Below are 21,320 nucleotides of genomic sequence, written 5' to 3'. Positions count from 1 at the left end.
TAGGGATGATGGGTTCCTTATTATTAGAGGAAGAAAAAGTCTGCCCTGAGAGACAGTGTTGGCCAGTCCATTAAACAACTTTGGTCTTTCTTAGGTTGATTTTTTTAAAAGAACCAGCAGCTATCTGTAATAAAGGGATTAAACAGGTAAAGTTGTAATAAGCAGATAAAGGCAGGATGGTGATAGCTAGAGGTAATAAGGGACTAAAACAGGTTGGGTGAAAAGGTAGTTGTAATAGGGGATAAGGCAAGTGGATGGGGTTTGTAGATCCCTAAGTCAGTAGGTAGGAAAGGAGGGTGCAGTAGTGGAGGTAGTAAATTGAGGTGGTAGGAGAGGTAAGGGAATGACTGAGTTTTGGAAATATAAAACACTGAAGTATAAAGATTAGCAAAGGGAGAGGATGAGGTAGTTGGACAGACAGCTGCAGCAGGGAGACACAGACTTGGTACACAGGTTTGAGATAGAGACATTGAAGGGAAACAGACTGAGCCCACCAGGTAGGAAGGGCACTTCTACAGACAAAGGTTAAGGCCAGCCAGGAATGACTTGAAACTGACTAGAGGGCTTTCTAGTCAGTTTCTCAGGTTCACAAGGAAGAGTCCAGAGGAAGCATAGAGATCACCACTTCCTCCAAGATGGACTCCTCCAACTCGCCTCAGGACCCAGAGAGAAACTATTCCTTTCTCTCTCCTTCTCCCTCTTTTATCATTCAACTAGTGATTTAGCCAAAGGTTTGATTAAAAGACAACAGGGTTTATTGAGTTTCAGGGTTGATTGTAAAGGACAGAGGGATACAAGGTATCTCTAACAACCGCCTAGGGAGAAGCTTCAGGAGGGGGAGGGACACAGAAATGAGAGACTCAGAAAGGCCTGCCTCACTCTGGAGGTTTTGTTGCCTTTAAGGTTAGGAAAGTTGCATACAATGATTCAGGAGATAATTTGTATCAAGGGTAAGCTCTACTTGACTAAGGGGAAACTAAGTCTACAAAGTTTGAATGCTACCACCCAGATCCACCCTTCTTCCAAAAACCCACAGGAAATTCAGGAAGGGATAGGGAAAGTCAGGGAGATCCAGAGGAAGTAGCTAAGCTACAAATCTTAAGAGAAAAGCTGCAGAATCAAGGCCAGGTATTCAGCCCAAAGACCGAGCTCCGTTGACCCTCCTGCTCTCACTGAGCCTCCAGGATCAACTGCCTCTAGTCAGGGTTCTAAACCCTTTTCAACTGTCAAATTCTGCAGTAAGGCTTTTGCAGGGTTGAATTGCACTTTTTGCACCACATTTTGCCCATTTCTCTTTTCTAAATTTGCAGCTTGCAACATTTAGTGGTAACTACAGTCTAAGGGATTACTACTCATATTCCAAGCTAAAATCTAACTAAGCTCTTATCCCTAACTAAGTTTGCAAAATAAGAAAAGGGTTGTTATCTCCTAAACTATGCTAAGACTAGACTAAGCTAAACTAAGACGGGTTATGGTAAAGGCATAGGAAAGGAATGGGGATTTAGGTTTTGCAAAAAAAATTTTGAACAGAAAGGAAAACAAATTAAATGTAAATATTCACAAACATTCTTAAAGCTAACATTTGCACCACATATGCCAATATAGTTCTAAACAATAAGCACAGCTGCTCCTTCCTCTGCTGACATGAAAATCTAGAGGAGCCACCGCTGCCGCTGCTGGTGTTACTGTTGCTGTTGTTGTGTCATCCTGGGACTTCTGTATTCTCTGACATTGGCTAACATTGTTTGCTTGCAGGGTTTTGGTGCTTTTGAGCGTTCAATCTTGACTCAGATCGACCATATTCTGATGGACAAAGAGAGATTACTCCGAAGGACACAAACCAAGCGTTCCGTGTACCGTGTGCTTGGCAGAGCTGAACCAGTAGCTCGGCCTATTCCTGAGAGTTTGCCAGGGCAGCCGGTAAGGGCTCTATAATGGTGGTGGCTTATGGATGGCACAATATCTGTGTGGCTAATTAGCTGAAAAACTAAGCAGGTTTTTATCATTATCCACAGGAAGTCTGCATATAAGAAAAGTATAGAATGGAAAAACCAACTGAATGGGTAATTGAGAAAGAGAAGAGTATAAGGGCTAGAAAAAATTTTTTTAAATGGGTCATCTAAAATAAGAGCTTAACCCCTTGTGTGCAAGCTCTAAGTTTTGAGTTTGATTTGTGGCTGGGAGATATGATGCAATAGGAAGCCAGGTTTTTGGTTGATCCTATAAAACCACTTCTATAGAAATTTCTAATTTGGGGCAGGAGAAAACTGTTTTCTGGGTCTCAGAGACTTTTCCTGGACTTGTAATCAGTTTAAAACTGTATTTTCCAACCCACACTATATTTATTTATTTATTTATTCATTCATTCATTCATTTATTTGTTTTTTAGGATTTAAATGTTTTATTTTTTTTAGAAAAAATTTCCATGGTTGCATGATTCATGTTTCCCCTTCAACCCCTCCCCCATAGCCAACATGCATTTCCACTGGTTTTAACATGTGTCATCAATCAAGACTTATTTACATATTATTGATAGTTGCATTGGTGTGGTCATTTAGTGTCTACATCCTCAACCATGTCCACATCAACCCATGTGTTCAAATGGTTGTTTTACTTCTATGTTTCCACTTTTGCAGTTCTTCCTCTGAATGTGGGTAGCGTTCTTTTCCCTAAATCCATTACATTCAATTTTACCACAGTGTATCAGTCTCTGTGTACAATGTTCTTCTGGCTCTGCTCCTTTCACTCTGCATCAATTCCTGGAGGCCTTTCCAGTTCACATGGAATTCCTCCAGTTTATTATTCCTTTGAGCACAATAGTATTTCATCACCAGCATATACCACAACTTGTTCAGCCATTCCCCAATTGAAGGACATACCCTCGTTTTCCAGTTTTTTGCCACCACAAAAAGCACAGCTATAAATATTTTTGTACAAGTCTTTTTATCTATGATCTCTTTGGGGTACAAACCCAGCAATGGTATGGCTGGATCAAAGGGCAGGCAGTCTTTTAGAGCTCTTTGGGCATAGTTCCAAATTGCCATCCAGAATTGTTGGATCACCACACTATATTTATAAACCAGTAAACTCTCTAAATTGTATATCTTGAACTGTATTGCCACCATTCAGAGCAGCAATGTGTAGCAATCAGTGGCTTGAATGGTAAAGATAGGAGAAATAGGGAAGGTTAAGGAAACAAAAGAAAGTTGCAGAGAGGAGGAGAGTGACTTTTTTTTAAGTTTAGAGGTTTTAGGAGGTAAAGTATATTGGCAGTATGTTTCGTGAACCACTAGGTATTTGCCTTCAATCATTGCCAGCAGTGAACTGGTGGTTGGGAAGCCCTCTTAAAGAAAAGAGGCTGAAGAGGCTAAAATCATTAAATATTTTTCTCATATCCGCTGAGCAAATCAAATGGGTAAATGTCTGCTCTCTTGTGAATTTACATTTTAAAAGACATAAAATGTGAGAGAAAAAGAGAAAATTTTAGGTTGTAGATTGTCTTAATACCATGCTTTCATTGTATTATTGAAATATAGGAATGAATGATTCCATGCCCAATCTTCTTCATTTAAATTCATTTTAGCATATCTCTTAATACTTTTTAAAAAAATACACTTTTATTGAGTTACTTTGCTTTTAACATCTCTCAAATTTCTCCCAGTATCCTTCTCCCTTTCCCAGGGAGCCATCCCATATAACAGAATTTTTTTTATAGGAAGAAAAATGCTTGAAAATAAAAGCAATATTCTATATAAATGAACCTTTTACTAACTACAAAGGATGTAGGGGTAGGGAGCTTTATCATAATTTTGTAGCATTTTTTCTGGTATGTGTAGTGATTTTTTCTATTCACATTGTTTAGGCATTTTGTATATTATTTTCTTGTCTCTTCTTACTTCACCCTGCTTCAGTTCATAGAATTCATAACATGCTTCTTTGACTCCATCATATTTATTGTTTCTAAAAGCATAATAATGTCTTATGTTCTGTTTCCTCCACTTCTTTTTTAGAAAGTGATATTGATTCTTTAAAAATATATGTAGTCACTTTCAATAACTACCTTCCTCCTGCCCAAAATAACAAAAATCTTTAAGCAAAATAGACATATCAATGATATCTGGTATCTTCATCCACATTCCATAACCATAGTTAATTACTTCTCTGTCAAGTATTAAGTGAAAAAATGCATGTAAAGGCATTTTTAAAGACACCAATTATGATAATAGCAATGGAAACATTTTGTCATTGGCCCTCTAGAATCAAAATTGTATTAACCAGTATTCTGATGACTTTTAGTGCTCTTTATTTACTCTGTGTTCTTTGTCTTTACTCACTCAGATGGATCTGTAATCTCATCAGTGTGAATGTGGATATTCTCTCCATCCATGCTTGCCTGTTCTCTGACTCCCAGGTCCATAAATTTGGCATGGAAATCTAGAGACCTTCCTTGATTCGTTTTGACATTGTGAGAGAACTACTGGGCTGTTCATCAGTTTTCCCTCACTCACCATCTTTCTTTTTTGTTAATATTTTGATACCATCTTTTCCTTCTTAATTCCTTGTTTGACGTGTGTTGCATTCTGCTCAAAGACACTCCATATCTATCCATTTCCTTGTAGATGATAATATTCTTTGGAAACTATTATCTTCCATGACTAATAACCAACACACTAGGAATCATCAGAAGAATTTTGCATTTTCCAAAAAGCAATATATTCCAATATCTTTTGATTTCTAAGTTCAATTCAATTCATTGTCTCTTTGTGTAAGGTAAATACTTACTGATAGATGAGTTCTAGAGCTTGTTTACCAAACTATATCTGGGCAATAGGCATTTTTGATCCACTTGTATTTTTCTGTGTTAAATCAAACTCTTTTGAGGGGTTATGGACCTCATTTTAGAGGCTCTCCATTGTTCCTGGGCTTGATGCAAAATCATTTCTTAAGAGCATTCTGTTCCATTCACATTATTATTTTTATCTCATTTTATATTATTTTTAATTTGACAAGCACTTATTTTCTCTTCTAATCCTTCCCAATTTAAAAGATAAAAAGAAAATAAAACTTTTGCAAACAATTATGCATAATTAAACAAAAAAAATTCCCTAATTGTCCATATCAACAATTGACACATTCATAATATGTGTAGACATAGGTGGGACTTGTGATCTTGATTGTTGAAGGAAATATATCAATGAGATCATCTATCTGTACTAATATGCCACAGTTTGTACAGTCATTCCTCTATTGATGGGAACCCATTTTTCTATTATTTTTGTTGTTAAAAATAAAAAAACAATCCTTCTTTGAATATTAAGCTTTTTGGTCTTTGACTTCCTTGGCATATATGACTGATAGTGGATATTGCTCAGTCAAAGGGTACTTTAGTCACTTTTCTTGAAGAATTTCAAGTTGTTTTTTTTTCCAGAGTAGTTGGACCAGTTCATAGTTCCATTTATACTACCTGTTCTTCCCATAGCATTCCTGCATTGACTATTTGCCATTTCAATGGGTACGTAGTGAATCCTCATGATTATAAAAATTCTCTAATTGAGTATCTTTGCTCAAAGTCTGTCATCTCAACTAAATTAAGAATAAACAAGACTAAGAGCCATTTCCCAATAGGTAATTGATCAAAGACTTGGGCAATTTTCATAGAAAAAATTCAGCCTATCAATAAGTCACAGTGGGGTGAAGGAGGTGAGGCTGTTAATAAGAGAAATGAAAATTTAAAAATCTATATATACTTTTCCCTCTATGATTCAGGAAGTATTGCCTGAAATCCCTGCCAATGCTCACCTGAAGGATTTGGATGAAGAGATCTTTGATGATGATGATTTTTATCACCAGGTATGATTTGTTTTGTTTTTTTTGAAAGCCTTTACCTTCTGTCTTAAGTAGATACCAAATATAAGTTCCAAGGCAAAAGAGCAGTAAGGGCTAAGCAATGGGAGTTAAGTGACTTGTCCAGAGTCACACCAGGTAGGAAGTGTCTGAAGCCAGATTTGGACCCAGGCAGGACCTTCCATCTCCAGGCCTGTCATTCTGTCCACTGAGCCACCTTGTTGTCTTACCAAATACATTTTTAAAAATCTTTCATTTCAGCCTATGCTAGAAGTTTCAGAATAGTACATTGTCTCTGGTGAGAGAAGTGGCTTGTGTTTTGGCCTGGGAGCCAGACCTTGAGTTCAGGATTGGTATCATGTGTGTATTGAATTAGTGAGTTTTCCCTTTATAAAATTAAAAGACATCTGCCTCATTAGGACTTGTTTACTATATGGTAAATTATGCACATGGAATGTTTTCAATTATTTGATCGAAGTGGGGAGAGGGAATTTTTTTAAGTGAATGGAAGCAAGATTTAATCTTTCTCATGAGAAGGGGTCACATCCTAATGGCAATGCCCAACACATGGGTGCAGATACAAGCATTTTATAGATTCCTGATGCAAACCCTGACCCACTCTGTTCTATGCCCCATGGACTGGGGGCCCGAACTTAAAATCTAGGAGCGAAAATCTAGCCAATTAGAAAACGAAGCAGGAGCCTCATCACTGCATGGGCTTCATCATGAGTTTCAGCAGGCTGGGGGGTGGGGGGGAGGTTATGAAGAGATAGCTATGTCCTTAGGAGTGGTTCTTCTGACTTCTAAAGGTCAGGGGAGAAAAGAGGCAGGATAGCCTAATGGTTTGCTTTCTTTAAGATAAGAGATCTTGGGGAGAGGGAATTGGAGGTTATTCTTTCCCAGCTATTTTGTAATATGTAACAATTTGTTAGTTGTTTGATTTTGTGTTGTACCACTGCTCTATTAGGTTTTGGACCATGGTCTGGCATCTTACCACTCCATTGTAAGTTGTAATCCCAGCTTTGTTGTTATATATTCAGACTCTAGTCTTGGATGCTTTCTTGTCTATTCTAATCAATTCAACAAGTCTTTATTGAGTGCCTCCTATGTACTCACCAATCATTGATTAGACGAGTAATGAAAACATCTGCCTAACTTCTAAGATCATAAAGTAATGCTACTAAAATGTGTGATAGAGAGTCCCAATGTGTGTAAATGTCCTCATTTGCAGCCACATCTCATATCTTTTTCCCCCAAACCCTCATTTCTGAAATTTGTATTCAATTCTGTAATGTTATTAATGCCTATTATATTAAGAGGTTTTTAATGTTCAGGTTACCCTGCAGAAGTAAAGGTTTTTTTTACTATAATATTGATTTTCTTGATTTGCCACATTTCTTATTAAATGAGCTCTAACATTTCCCCTATTGTATTTAGATTATACCTTTCAAAGGATGATCAGGGTGCTATTAAGAATTGAGGTAGGGGGCAGCTGGGTAGCTCAGTGGATTGAGAGTCAGGCCCAGAGATAGGAGGTCCTGGGTTCAAATTTGACCTCAGACATTTCCTAGCTATGTGACCCTGGGCAAGTCACTTAACTCCTATTACCTAGCCCTTACTGCTCTTCTGCCTTAGAACCAATACCCAGTATTGAGTCTAAGATGGAAGGTAAGGGTTTAAAAAAAAAAAAAAGAATTGAGGTAGCTTACTTTTATCAAGTTTCTTTTTCTTGTAGAATTCTGAGGTGAGTGAACAGGGTTAGCCAAAAAAACATGAAAACTGTTTGTCGCAGGTGTGACCATTGACCACATTTATTAAAATACAGAGATCCCAAAAAGCATTTTCCTTAGAAAGTAAGTGAACATTGTTAGAACTCAAAGAATAAACCCATTTTATCAAGGGATTCTTCTGCCTTTGCCCTACAGGGGAAAAAAAAGGTATCCATTACTTTCTTTCTTTCCATTTACTCTATAGCATTCTTTTATAACATTGTAAATGTTCATGAATCTTAAGAGCAATGATGAGGGGGCTGGCTAAGAGGGATTGTGAAAGCCTCAGGTGTTCTCACTCAGAGTTCCTGATTCTTTCGTCTTTTCCTTTTTTTTCTGTCCTGTATTCTCTTGTCAGCTGAATAGGGAACTCTATTCTGTTCTGGAGTGTCTACAGAATGGCATGATCTGGGATATTAATGCTGGATAATTGTGTGAGATCACGAGAGACAATCAGAAATGTTCCAATCCCCATTAATTCAAGTGTGTATTGTTAGATAGAAAGTGCATCATAAATTAAATGGGCTTAATAAAACAAACTGAAATTACCAGGGAGAAGACGCTTCCACTGGCGATCCTTAGGCTCTGACAATTTTTTTTTTTTTTTTGGCCTGAAGAGACATTTAAAGAGAAATAGCATTAGTTGATTGGCCCTTCATCCTGACTAATAATTTTAACTTCGATAAATTCTGATTTCAGAGTTATGACGAGTCACATCTTAGCTTTTCCCCTTGCTGGTTAATTGGGGTGCTGGGGTTAATCTAAATTAAAACTTAAACTAATAGAGGTCAGTGAGGCAGCCGAAACACCTGAGTAAAACAAATGGGGCTGCCAGGCGCAACTTTATCTTGGCTGTTTCCCAAGAGGGAAGTGGCAGCAAATTGGAGTTGTTTCAGCCTTCTGTAAAGGTGAATGATGGGTGACACTTGTTAATGTACAGCATCTCCGGAAGCATTCCAGATTGCTTTGCTTCTGTACCAACTGCTGCCATCCGTGCACAGTCAGTAGGAACAGGACCAGTTGCCAACATCTGGCAGCACAGCAAGGAATGGGTGCAAGTCTTGAAACCCCGCAGACTCTAAATATGGTGCTTAGAACTGTGCAGGCTTTAATCACTTACCACTCTTTGGCAGCAGGCTACGACAGCTTATCCTAGCCTCGTACATCACACGCCGACATCTGCTGAGCCGCAAGGCAGCTGCACATTCATTTTCCTTTCTTGCTTTTTCTCTTTGCCTCCTACTCCTTCTCTCCTTTCCCCTTTCACCCTCTCCCTTTAGCTTTGCTCTCCCTCCCAAAATGCTTCTTGGGAGAGATGATCTGTAAAGATTACTGCTTCATTGTGTGCAAGTAATTGTGGGGATGCCAGGCCCTTGACAGACACAACGTAGCACCTGTTCTACTGACCTGGTTAATTTTTTCTGTTGAGTGGGATTTGCCAGAGATTGGAGCTGAAGCCAATTCAATGATAAGGCTAAAGAAAATAGCTGTATGTTTTCTGTCACCTCCCAATTAAATTGGTTTCATAAAGTGCTTTCCTTTATTTGTCAGGGTAGTAAGCCAGAGCTAAGTATTGCATTCAGAAGTGGTACAATGTATTACAATAGGTCTGGGAGGTTACATTTTTTGTTTTTCATATGGTCACAACGAAGACTTTGCATGGTGGTGGGTTTTTATTATAGGTTCATTTCTTTTTTGACTAAACTCAAACCCCAGATTCTTTGAATCCTTGTATTTTTTCAAGAAAGAGATTATAATTGTATTGAATGTTAATGTTTCACTCCAAGGTTTCAAAGCCATCCTTTGTTAATTCAGGTGTCATGAAATTGTGCAAATATCCTAACAGCTGAGAGTGATCCTTGGCTTGTTCTTCACTTCCTGCTATCGGACTTTAGTTACTACGATTTTAAACAGTAGCTTTTTTCACAGTCCCAGAAAAGTATTTCTTAAATTTGCCTTCCTTAAAATATAAATGGACTTCATGCTATAATAATGATACCCAGATTTTAAATAGCCAAGCATAGTTTACTTGGAACTTATATAAGTTTTTCCTTTAGAGGAGTACTGACTACTAAGCTGATGTCACTGGATATTTTTAATTAAAAACTAGTTCTGCAGTTTTGTGATGGCTAGTAGTTTGAGGCATACTTTGAGATGGAGATTTGATAAAGGGAACTGAAATATTCACTTATTAAAAGGCTCCTAATGTAACATTTCAGGTTACTTTATTCATTAATTTATTGACTGATTTTTATCAGTTACACGTAATAACAAATTTTCACATAAGTTTTCCAAAGTTATATGATCCAGATTGTCTCCCTCCCTTCCTCCATCTCACCTCCCAGAGCTGGCAAGCAATTCAATCTGGATTATACCTATATTACAGTGATGGAACATTCCAAAAGGAATTATCTTACCTCAGGGTCATCATGCCTTTTTTTTTTTTTTTTTACACTACCAAAACTCTTCCCTGAGGATATTTAGACTTGCCTATGAACAACTGAGAATGTTTGTAAACTTTTATGGGAAGAGGGGAAATTTCTGTTAATTCCTATATACTTTCTCACAACTTTGTCAATGAACTTTCTTTAAATAGAAAGTGCTTTGATATGACCTACCTTACTATCTATTGGTTTTCCTTTAATTATTTATTAGAAGATTTTCTGATTCAGTAAGACCTATTTCCTTGTAGTAAGTGATTTGTAGGAGCTTATGACATTGAACTATATAAGAGATGTTGTCAAATGTTTTTTTTTGTAGTCTTTACAAAATCATGGAAGAGAACTTAAAACTAATTTATTTACAGTTCATAAGAACCAATTGAACTGAGATATATACAAATCAATGCTTGGATTTCTGAAGGCTCATTAGGATTTTGAATGTTGCTCCTGGCTCTGTTTAGTTTTGTTCTAGCTATTCCCTTCATTTTGAATTGAAGTGGCAGAGCACAGAAAAGAATAATAGGTTTTGTTCTTTTGGTGCCCTGTTTGATGGGTTAAATTTCTCTTCTGATTTGCTGTCAGGACATGTCTATAACTGTCCTTGGTCACATGCTGGGTTTTTGTCTCCCAGGCATTTGATAATGCCATAAACAAGTAATTACTAATCCAGTGAACTATTAAAAGTCGATAATGTTGAGAAATAGAGAAGAGGCAAGCTTTCTGACAAGATGGTTTACTTTAATTAAATTGGTGAGTGATTAATATGGACAGTTGATCGGGTTGCTTTAATTGGATGCATTTAGATTTTTGTGTGAATAAGAGATGTTTTCAAGCCATTCCTAAGGTTAATGGCCATACAATGTTCTTATTGTCATGTATTTTTCCTATGGTTTGGTTGATGGTAAACATTAGGAAGTTTAATTTGAATTCTCTCCTCAAAGAAGTGTTGGAAAAACAGCAAATTTCCATTGCTGAAAACAGCATCTCTTTTTTAAAATCATTTTTGAGCAATTCTGACATTTGGGAGGTCTAAGTAGTATCTCTCAAAAGTTTATTGAAACCTATTATAAGTAGAAAAACCTTGATAGTAATTTCTAAAAGTTGCCATATGCAATATATAGACTTGATTGGGGATTTGATTAAAAAATAGCTAGTACCTTGACTAATAAGTTTCTTTTGACAGACTGTGGCCATATTTTTTTTTTAAATCCCATACAACCAAGCCAACCAAACAACTATATCTATCCAATCTAATCATCTGTATGTATTAGTAACAATAAGACTGAAGTAATAATAGTAGCTTTGCTGAAAAATTTTGCTTGAGATGTGTATGGTTTTATTTTTGGTGTAGTGTCTCCTTAAAAAGTCTTTACAGACATTTCTGCCATTTGTAGGTCTGTCAACTTTCAGATCCAAATGGTGCATCAGTATTGGCATTTGATCGATAGCCTGTGCTTACTGTAATGTGGTCTGCACAGGACGGAAGGCCCAAAGTCACACTTTAAATGCAAGGCCCGGAAACTTCATCAAATAGCAGCTGAGAGGGAGGGTACACATGAGTGGTCCCTCATTTCTTCCGGTGTTCTTGCTTTGAGAAGCATCAGAGCATGACTTTACTTAAAAAAAAAAAAGTCTAAAACAAAGGCAAAACCAAAGTATATGATACTTTGTGGGATAAGCCAGCAAAGAGATTTCTGGAAACTTTTTCAAACAAATGGTACACAAAGAGTTTGCTAAGCAAATATGTGGCCAAAACAGTCCTGTTGCCACTTAATAAACATTAATAAGTTGTCAGCAGGTTACATGTAAATTAAATACAGGCTTCTGGCTATCATTTAATGGCATCAAATGAAGAATTTGATGTTCCTCAAGAATTATGCTATTAAATTAAACTTAGTGACTTAGTATTAAGTGTTAATGTATTATCTTATAAGTTAACCATCATTTGAAAATAATGCTTAACAATGTAAGGGTTAGCTGGAAGTTCTATCCTTGTGGAGGGATAGCTACCAAGGATCTAAATGGTTATGTGTTTGAATCCTGAGTGAGAGCTTTCTTCAACAGTGTGATGGAATCAGAGGGTTAGTGCATCCTTCTCTATTTCTGTGATCTCATCAAGACCCCATTTTGTGTACATTGCATCTTGCTTTATAGCATAACCCAGAGTTGTATCATTTAGTAAGAGTATATCTGATTCTGCATAGTTTTCTGACACATTTTCTATGAAGGAAGTAGGATTGTTTCAATGACCTTCTTAAATTTGAGGGGAGAATGCAAAGCAAAAAAGTGAAATCTTTTCTCTAATATTAAAACAGAACCAAGTTCCTTAGTTTTTCATCATAATCTATATGCTCATTTAGCAGCACAATATTCTTTTTCAAACACCTGATAGATTTCCTAAAAGCATTTATTTATTTCCCCATATTAACTAAATGGTTTTAGGAATCTCTATTTGATAGAAGCTCAGAATGATGCAAGTTCCCTCTTCTCCAAGAATGTAAACCATAGTTGGAAGACAAATGTAGTACTAGTTCTCAAAGCAAATTATTTTGGATGAAAATGTTTTTTAGTTTTGTTCCAGTTTTTCTTCTAGCTACAGGATATGACTTCAAGAATAAGCTGGAATAAGTTCTGGAATCCTGCTAATAGGAATCTTGCTAATTCTGACGATAAATTCTTTTCTTGTACCTCCTTTAAAGTATAAATGCAGGATTTGGGACCCTTAAAAAAGAGAAGTTAGCACTGAGTATCCTGAATGAGATAGTAAACAGAGGTTCTAAGCCATAATTACTTTCCTTACTACAGTAAGGCCCTCTGAAACCATTGTCTCTTTTTGTACAAGTGATAAGTAGTAGGGCTGGTGAACTTATCCCAGATCTATGTATAGAGTTCATTCTATAAACATCATTTGTCTGCTATTTATATGGGAAGTGGGGAAAGAAAGGAAGAGAATCCTGACTCAAATAGAAGAAAGGCTTTTAGTGTTGAAATTGCTTAATTCTTACTCTGTCTTCACACATCAGGGCTTAATGCTGATGGTGATTTACTTACACTTCCTAGTTAATAATTAGACATTGGGAGACACTATATATCACAGCTAATGAAATAGATGGAATCTGATGAGAAAGTTTTCTGTTTTGACTAATAAATTTTACCCTCAATGGCCAAGCTTAGTGAAATATTAGAGCTTTGGAAGTATTTTAAGATTTTATGCTGAGAAAACAGTGTTACTTTATTCAGCAAATGAATTTATCATTCATTTGGAATCACAAGCCTTAGATAGCTCTGGAGTATAGGCAGAATGTAACACTGAATCAGTAAGCGGAAAAACTAATCAAATCCTTAAAGACCAGAGGCAGTGAGGCAGAGATAGACAGACTTTTCCAGCGGTAGCCTCTGGCTATATCCCCTTTTATTTTAGTAACCAGCAGTAGGTAATTTATAATTTTACTGTTAAGAGTTATGCTAGTTATAAGATGTTTAGTAGCTTTTATTTGTGTATTCTGATTTTCTGGCTTGCATTTCTCTTTCTGAAAATATTACCTTTTCCCTTTCAACAGTTAGATGGCCTTTTCTAGTCACCATGTCATGAATACTGCTTGTTACTTAACAGTATTTATGTAGCTCTTATTCTCACTTTGTGCCTTGAAGCACTTTAAGTATGTCTTTTGGTTTATGAGAGAGAAACTGAGGAACAAAGAATTGCCTGGCCCATGACTATTCCTTGTAAAAATGTAGCAACTCTTAATTTGTAGGTCTGGCCTCTTAATATTAAGACTAGTTACATCTCTAGGTCTGTTTATAAGCTGGCCATTGTGGATACTTATTAATTCTAAACTTGGACTAGGCCAGACTAATGAATCTTTTTTGGTAGAAAGAACAAGTCATGTCTAAGATCATAAAATCTGAGTAAACCTTCAGAGTCTTTGCATTGTTTTTGATAACCTGATATAATCCATCCCAAACCTTTATTAAAGACATCTATATTCCAAGCCCTGTGTTAGGTCCCTAGAGATACAAGTACAAAAATTAAAACAATCCCTGATCTCAAGGAGTTTACATCCAAATGGGAATGGGGTTGGGGGAAGCAAGTGATATATATGTATAAAGAGGAGGACTATATGCAAGATAGTTAAGAGAGGACATCAGGAAAGGCATCATGTAGATGAAGTCTGAGCTGAAGCTTAAGGAGGACTTTGAGGCAGAGAAAAGGAGGGAGGGCATTATAGACACGCAGTGTCGAAATCTATTTATCATCTCCTGATAATCTAATAAGGATGGCTTAGTTGATAAGAAGTAATGGGACACAGGAGCCGATCTTGACTGTTAACTCATAGCTGCTTCTCCAAAGTGCCATTGAGTCACAAGTTTATTATATGTGAAAATTCAAACTCCCTTTCACCCACAAGCACAGAGAATGTTTTATAGCTCCGTAGACATTGCAATGAGTTTAGACAACATACAGAATCTCAGAAACTTCAAGGTGAAGATAAGAACCAGGCTGGACCTTCAGCTTCGTGATTATCAGCAAGCTAAGTTTGAGAATACTTTTATCAGGGGCAAATGCCCCAGCTAAACTAAGGTTTGGCCTTGGCTGCATTTCTGACCAAAGGGGAAATGTTAACCTCTTGACTATTGGTTTGCTAGGAACTTAAAGCTTTTCAATAAGGCCACAATACTTTTCAGCAAGAAATCACAAGGATCACAAAAGGGGTCAAAAGAGGAGTCTCAGATTTTTATCTATTTGAGTCTCTATTTCTCTTATTGGCTTCCCACAATGCAGGATGACCATTTTAGAAATGTAAGGAACAGAGTGAAAACCAATTTGGCCAGATCATAGAGTACAGGATTGAGAATCATGTACAAAGTGATCAAAAAGAAAATTTCTGGTAGTAAAGTTTTAAAAGCTAAGTAATGGAGTTTGTTTGGTAGGGAGCCACTGGGAGTTTGATTAGGGGAGTAACATAGTCAGAAAATAACTTTGGGGATGATGTATAGGATGGTTAGAGGGGAGAAAGGTTTAAATCAAACCAAACAGATCAATTCATTAGGAGGCCATTGAAATAATTGTGATAGAAGATATGAACCTGCAGTAGACCTGTGAGTATAGAGGTAAAGATGTTTAGGGGTAGACATGTCCAGATTTGACAGTCAAATATGTGGACAGAGAGAGAATGAGGAGCTCATGATATTGGTGGTGTTTGATGAATCTCAGGAATTAGAAGAATGGCGATGCCTTCAACAGAAATAGAGGTATTTGAAAAGGGAAATTGGAGGCAGGGGTAAAGATAATGATTTCTATTTTGGACATACTGAGTTTGAGATAGCTCTAGGACATCTGGTTTAAAATGTGCACTAAGTAGTTGGTTAGTGCTATAGACTTTAAGATCAGGAGAGAGACTGAGCCTGGATTTATACATCTGAAAATTATCCACATAGAAATGGTAATTAAACCCATGTGAACCAAGAGAAAAGTTTAGAAAGAGAAGACACAGGGCAATGTCTTGGGGTCATATCTGGGAGCATGATATAGATGATGAGGCCAGCAAAAGAGACCAAGAAGGGCTATCAGAAGACCTTGTGAAGATTTTTTTTTAAAAAAAATAACCCTTACTTTCTGTCTTAATAACAACTCTAAGATAGAAGGGCAGGGACTAGGCACATGGGATTAAATGACTTGCCCAGGGTCATACAGCTTGGAAGTGTCTGAGACCACATTTGAATCTAGATCCTCCTACCCTATAGGCCTGACACTCTATCCAGTTAGCCACCTAACTTCTCCTTAGTGAAGTTTTTTTAAGGATGAGGGAGAATTGGGTCTGTTTGAAAGTGATAGGGAAGGAACCTCATTAGGTAGGAAGAGACTGAAGATTTGATAAAGATTATTGAGGTTGATTGTAATAAACTTAGCTACTCTCAGCAATACAATGATCCAGAACAATTCTCAGGGACTTATAGCAAAGAATGCTATCTACCTCCAGAGAAGAATTGTCGGAGTCAGAATGCCGATGAAAGTTTCCAATTTTTCACTTATTTATTTGGGGGTTTGTTTAGGGGTTTTGGTTTTCATGATTACTCTCTTCCAAAAATAAACAATATGAAAACAAAAAAAGCATAATTAAGGTTACATTCGCCTGAAAAAAAGATGGGATCAAGGGCATATGTAGCAGAGTTGGCCTTGTGGCAAAGAGAAAAACTACTTCATTGTCAAGAGCCTGAGGGAAAAGAAGAAAGATTGGTTGTGGAGTAAAAAGGTATGAAGATAAAGAAGAGAGTGAAAGGAGCTCATGTAGAATGGTGAGAATTTTCTTAGGTAGCTGTTGGCTGAGGAAAGGAAGGGGGCGTGTGGGAAGCTTGAGGAGAAGAGAGGTGTTTTTGATAGCTTCACTGAAGTTGAGATAAGAGAATCAGTGAAGGTGGAATAAAAGGTTTTCTTTGCTCCAATGAGGATCCAATTGAAGTTGAATAGCATGGATTTTTGTGTACCCACTTAGCCCATTTGGGTGACTTCCTCCAGCTTTTTTCCAGTTATACATGAGTTTGAGTGGAGGAAGCAGAGAGCAGGAGTAATCTAGGGTTGAGGGATGAAAGGTGAAAGGACCAAGGTTTGAGATACTAGAGAACAGAGTTGTGATTGGAAAGGAAGAAAAGTAAAATGAAAGCAGTAGTAATGTCTTGAGAAAGGACTGAGGGGAGGAAAAGTTTGAAAGTCTTGAGGAGTAAAAAGAGCAGATTTCCAGTAGTAGATTTAGATGCTAGCATTGACTTTGTCACTAACTAGTTGTATGATCTTTGTCATTTATCTTCCCTGAAAAACCTCATTTTTTCTAATGTATAAAATGTATTGGACAAAGTAAGCTCCAAAGTCCCTTTCAAATCTAATATTCAGTGATGACATTCTTCCTGGATCATAATAAATGGATTATTCACAGCAGAACCTCTTACTGTTAGAGCTACCAATACTGATTGAGTACACTCCCTTTTTAGCTATTCCTCCATGTGAAAGAACTAGATGTCTTTCTCCTCAAAATCTGAAGAGACTTTAACTAAAAGAAGGCAAAGCACTCTGGTACCTGATCAAGCATCCCTGTCTTCTCCATTATAGCTTATTGGTCATTTAGGGCTGAGGTGTCATATGTGGCCCACAATACTCCCAAGAGTAACCCAAACCAGATTAAAAGGTAATTAGAAATACTTTAACAAAATAAGTAAAAATACAACAAAATATAGATAATATTAATATGTAGTTCATTTCTATTTAAGTTTGACTGACCTAAGGGCATTAAAAAAAAATAGTACCAGCTCCATTGAGTCTGGGCCTTTCACATTTGATGGGTGCTTAAGACCATGATCATGTTTCCAGGTGAACATAAGGGAGGCTAGGTCCAGAGAAGCTAAGTGTCACTGGATGCTTGATGTGTCGGGATGAAATAATCTTCTTTGTTTAAATGTTCAGTGATTTGGAAGTGCCTCATTTTGTTCCAACATTAAACCTGAATTAATATGGAGATACACCTCTAAGAGTAGCCTAGAAATCCCTGGAAAATAGAATAAAATTAGAATCATATACAGTAAGAAGAGTCATTGTTTCTCAACATTTCTCAACAGAATAAAGATTCTCTGCTTTAAGAAAGTATTGGGAAGATTAGGTTACTTCAGGTAATTTATCAGGAAAGTTAGTGTGGTGTGATGAGAAGTGCCTTGGTAGACTTGGAATTTTTTTTTTTTTAAACCCTTTCCTTCTATCTTAGAATCAATACTGTGTATTGGTTCCAAGACAGAAGAGTGGTAAGGGCTAGGCAATGAGGGTTAAGTGATTTGCCCAGGGTCACCCAGCCAGGAAATGTCTGAGGTCATATTTGAACCTAGGACCTCCCATCTCTGGGCCTGGCTCTCAATCCGAGCCACCTAGCTTCCCTCTGGACTTGGAATTTGGCAAGAGATGGTTTCAGGGCAGCTAGGTAGCACAGTGAATAGAGCCCCAAACCTAGAACCAGGAGGACCCAGGTTCAAGTGTGGCCTCAGACACTTCCTAGCTGTGTGGCCCTAGGCAGGTTACTTAACCTCAGTTGCCTAGGCCTTACTTCTCTTTACATTAAGAAATGATACTAAGCAGAAGATAAGGGTGTGTTTGTTTTTTAATGTTTTTCCTGCCTTAGGGAATTCTTTCTAAATGAGAACTTTTTTTTTATTGTTGCTCTTCATCATCAGGTTCACTCCTTAAGTAAAACTGAATGAAGAATAAGGGAGCGGTGATTGCCTGGCCATTCTTGTTTGAAATCATCATTGATAAGTGTTATAAAGTCATAAGAATCATATAGATATAGCACATTGGTTTTCAGCATTGATTTACTCATTTTTATGTATTTTTCCATATCTTCTGGCCTTTCCTTTTCTCTGCTACTTATTTCTTTTTGGTCATTCCACAACTTCTAACTATAGGGCCTTTCTAGGAAGAAGAGAGGAAGAGAGACCTAAAAAGCTTCATTTTATATATTAGCGATTTGGATAATTTGGATGTTGAAAAATTGTGATATGTTGTCTTAGGATGGGATTTTAGATCACTTATGAATTTCCATCTTTCTGTGCTGTGTTTGAATTTCAGTAACACAGCTAATTGAATCACAGTTGAACCCAGAGTTACCCAGAAATAGGTTCTTGAAAACCACTGAAACTTGGACCAGGTAAGTAAGTTGTAGTCAAGGTAGGGCAGTGAAGAGAGTGGTGGATTTGGAATTTAGGGTTCAGAGGAGATGAGTTCAAATTCTAGATTATCCTTGTTTCATTTTATGAAACCTTAGACAAACAACTTAATGTCATTGGTCCTCACTTACCTCAGAATTTATAGTAAAGGAGTTGGGTCTATAGCTCCAAATCTATAATCTTATGGAGGCGTTAGGTCTATGAAATGTTGGAGGACTTTCGGGCTAAAATGGCCACAGAGTAGACGCAAGGGTCTTCCTCGCCTCACCATTTACCAAATATAAAGTGCCTCAAAAGGACAAAAACCAAAATCAGATGAGTGAAGGGACTCATCTGTAGGGTGCAGCCTTGAAGGTAGGCAGGGTTTGAGCATTTACACATTATGAGGGGGTAAAATTACTCCTATCAAAGCACAGGCTGATCACCCCTTCCCACTCCACCTATGGCACCAGAGTCAGAGCAAGCGCGGGGCAATCACTAGGTTCTCAGTGGGCTGGCTGTGGACACCACAGACTTAGCCCAGAGAGCATTGAGACTTGAGACCCCAGGAGGCTGAGGAACACAGAGATTGGGTGCATAGTTAGGGCAGAGAGGTGCTGCACATAGCAGACACAGTGCAGACTGAAAAATAGCCTCTCTGTAGCTCTATACACCGGGAGCCTGCCCTCCTCACTCAGATTTTGACTGGGAAAGGAAGAAAGAACTAGCCAAAAAATGGCCACCAACACCCAGGATTTACAATCTACAATTACAAACAACAACAACAACAACAAAACACCAAGAAAAAGCCTCTGGTTCTGGATAATTTCTATGTACCCCAGACTGCAAAGGATAGCAAACAAGCAAACACATCCAAATCTTCCCCAAAAAATGGAAATTGGTCGCAAGCTCTTGAGGAGCTCAGATTTGAAATGATGAACCAAATGAGAAAGATATGAAATATTGGAAAATGGGAGCTTATGTCTAGGATTTAATAACCTTATTTCATAAAAAAAGATATTTAAATATATAGTATTTTTGGGGCCCCAGTTTCCTCAACTACATTAAGTGACTTGCCCACAGTCATGTATTTATGAGTAGAAGAGCTAAGGTTAAAAACTAGGTCTTCTAATTCCAAAGCTCTTTCCCCTACACCATGCTGTTTTGCTGTCTCTTACTAATTTATAGGGATGGGCAGAATGCCTGGGGGACTGACAGTGGTACCATCTCTTACAGTGTTGCAGATGATTTAACAGATGCTCAGATCCCTCCCTTCCTCATCTCCTCTACTTTTCACATTGCCCCTGACTCTAATTCTTCTGAAGATGGGGATACCTTTTTGAAACTGATTAAATGGAAGTCAGAATTCATTTCCTTATAGAAATAAAAGCATTTGTTAAGTACCTACTCTGTGCTTAGGCATTATGCTTAGGTGCCAAGACTAGAAAGACCAAATGGAAAACAGTCCTCAAGTGTATATGATTTACACTCATATAGGCTAGGTATTTTGGGGACTGACAAGAGCATAAAACTACATTCATCATAATGCTTCCATGGAAAACAGTTTTGAGTTCTGAATGACTAAGATGCTTTTCAAAAAGTTTTTGGACCACATCTATAAGTTGGGTACTATAACTGAATCTAATAGGAAACAAGGACATTTCATGAATTTCACCATCATCTGAATCATAGAAGAGCACTATAAGTATTGGATAGAGAAACTGTTGAACTTTTGCAAAAAAAAAAAACCCAAAACTTTGATAGAGATGTGAATTTTAATCTTCATAGAAAACTTTTATTCCTAGTTTAAAAGCAGCATTCTGCTTTTAAAGCAGAATTTAGGGCAAAAGTAAATGTTACATCCCACATCTCTCAGTAACTGTTAAGAAGACAGTTTTCTTTAAAATTTGATACAAGCAACAGGAGTGTGAACAGCTGGCTTGTTTGTAATTTTTGCTTGCTTTCTCCTTCCTATCCTGGTTGTAGCAGTCCTGAAACATTGAAATGAGTAAGCTAGACATTACCAGATAGTCTAATAAAACAATGTTTCCAAATAATGAATGACTAAATAGAAATAGCAGCGTAAGGCACTTGGCTACTAAGGTGACAGGCCATATTTTAAAATGCAGACCAGAATATATAATGTACACAGTATGCTCTAAAGTAAATGCTACCCCAATTTAGTGTTTGAATTGCAGAAACCACTGCAAGTATAATAGATCTGTTGAAGTTGTGAGGCTCCAATTCCTAGTCTTTGAGAAAGGCAGAGATGGGACTTCCTTCTGAAGAAGACACTCCTGATGTACCAGTTGAGGCTACCAGGTGTATTTTCTTCCTCATGAGTGTTATTGCCCTTGTGCCAAGAGACTAGAGAGATTAGGAAACCCAGAGCAGTTGTGATCCTTGTGAGAAAGAACCACGTAAGGTAAGGGCAATGAAAGACAGCTACTTCATTTTTTTTTTTTTTAACTCTCCCTCCTACCTGGCTTTTGACAGAATATTGACTAGAAACCAGAAGCCCATTTTTGCTTAGCCTTAAGGGCAACTGTTTACAGAGTCGCAGTGTTACATAGGTTTACTGTGT

General features: G+C 37.4%; 1 protein-coding gene across 1 annotated transcript in view; it reads left to right on the top strand.

Annotated features, from left to right (window-relative positions):
• The window catches only part of AATF (apoptosis antagonizing transcription factor), an 81,191-nt gene that overhangs the window by 44,807 nt on the left and 15,064 nt on the right, over positions 1-21,320 (top strand). Inside the window, exons 7-8 of the mRNA XM_044673507.1 lie at positions 1,756-1,920; positions 5,767-5,850. Of these exons, the coding sequence (XP_044529442.1) occupies positions 1,756-1,920; positions 5,767-5,850 (249 nt within the window). The remainder of the gene's footprint in view (positions 1-1,755; positions 1,921-5,766; positions 5,851-21,320) is intronic.

This window comes from Gracilinanus agilis, chromosome 4 (assembly GCF_016433145.1).
Source record: "Gracilinanus agilis isolate LMUSP501 chromosome 4, AgileGrace, whole genome shotgun sequence".
Taxonomy (NCBI): Eukaryota; Metazoa; Chordata; class Mammalia; order Didelphimorphia; family Didelphidae; genus Gracilinanus; species Gracilinanus agilis.
Note: the sequence above shows the minus strand (reverse complement) of the source record. Positions and strands in the feature narration are given on the sequence as shown.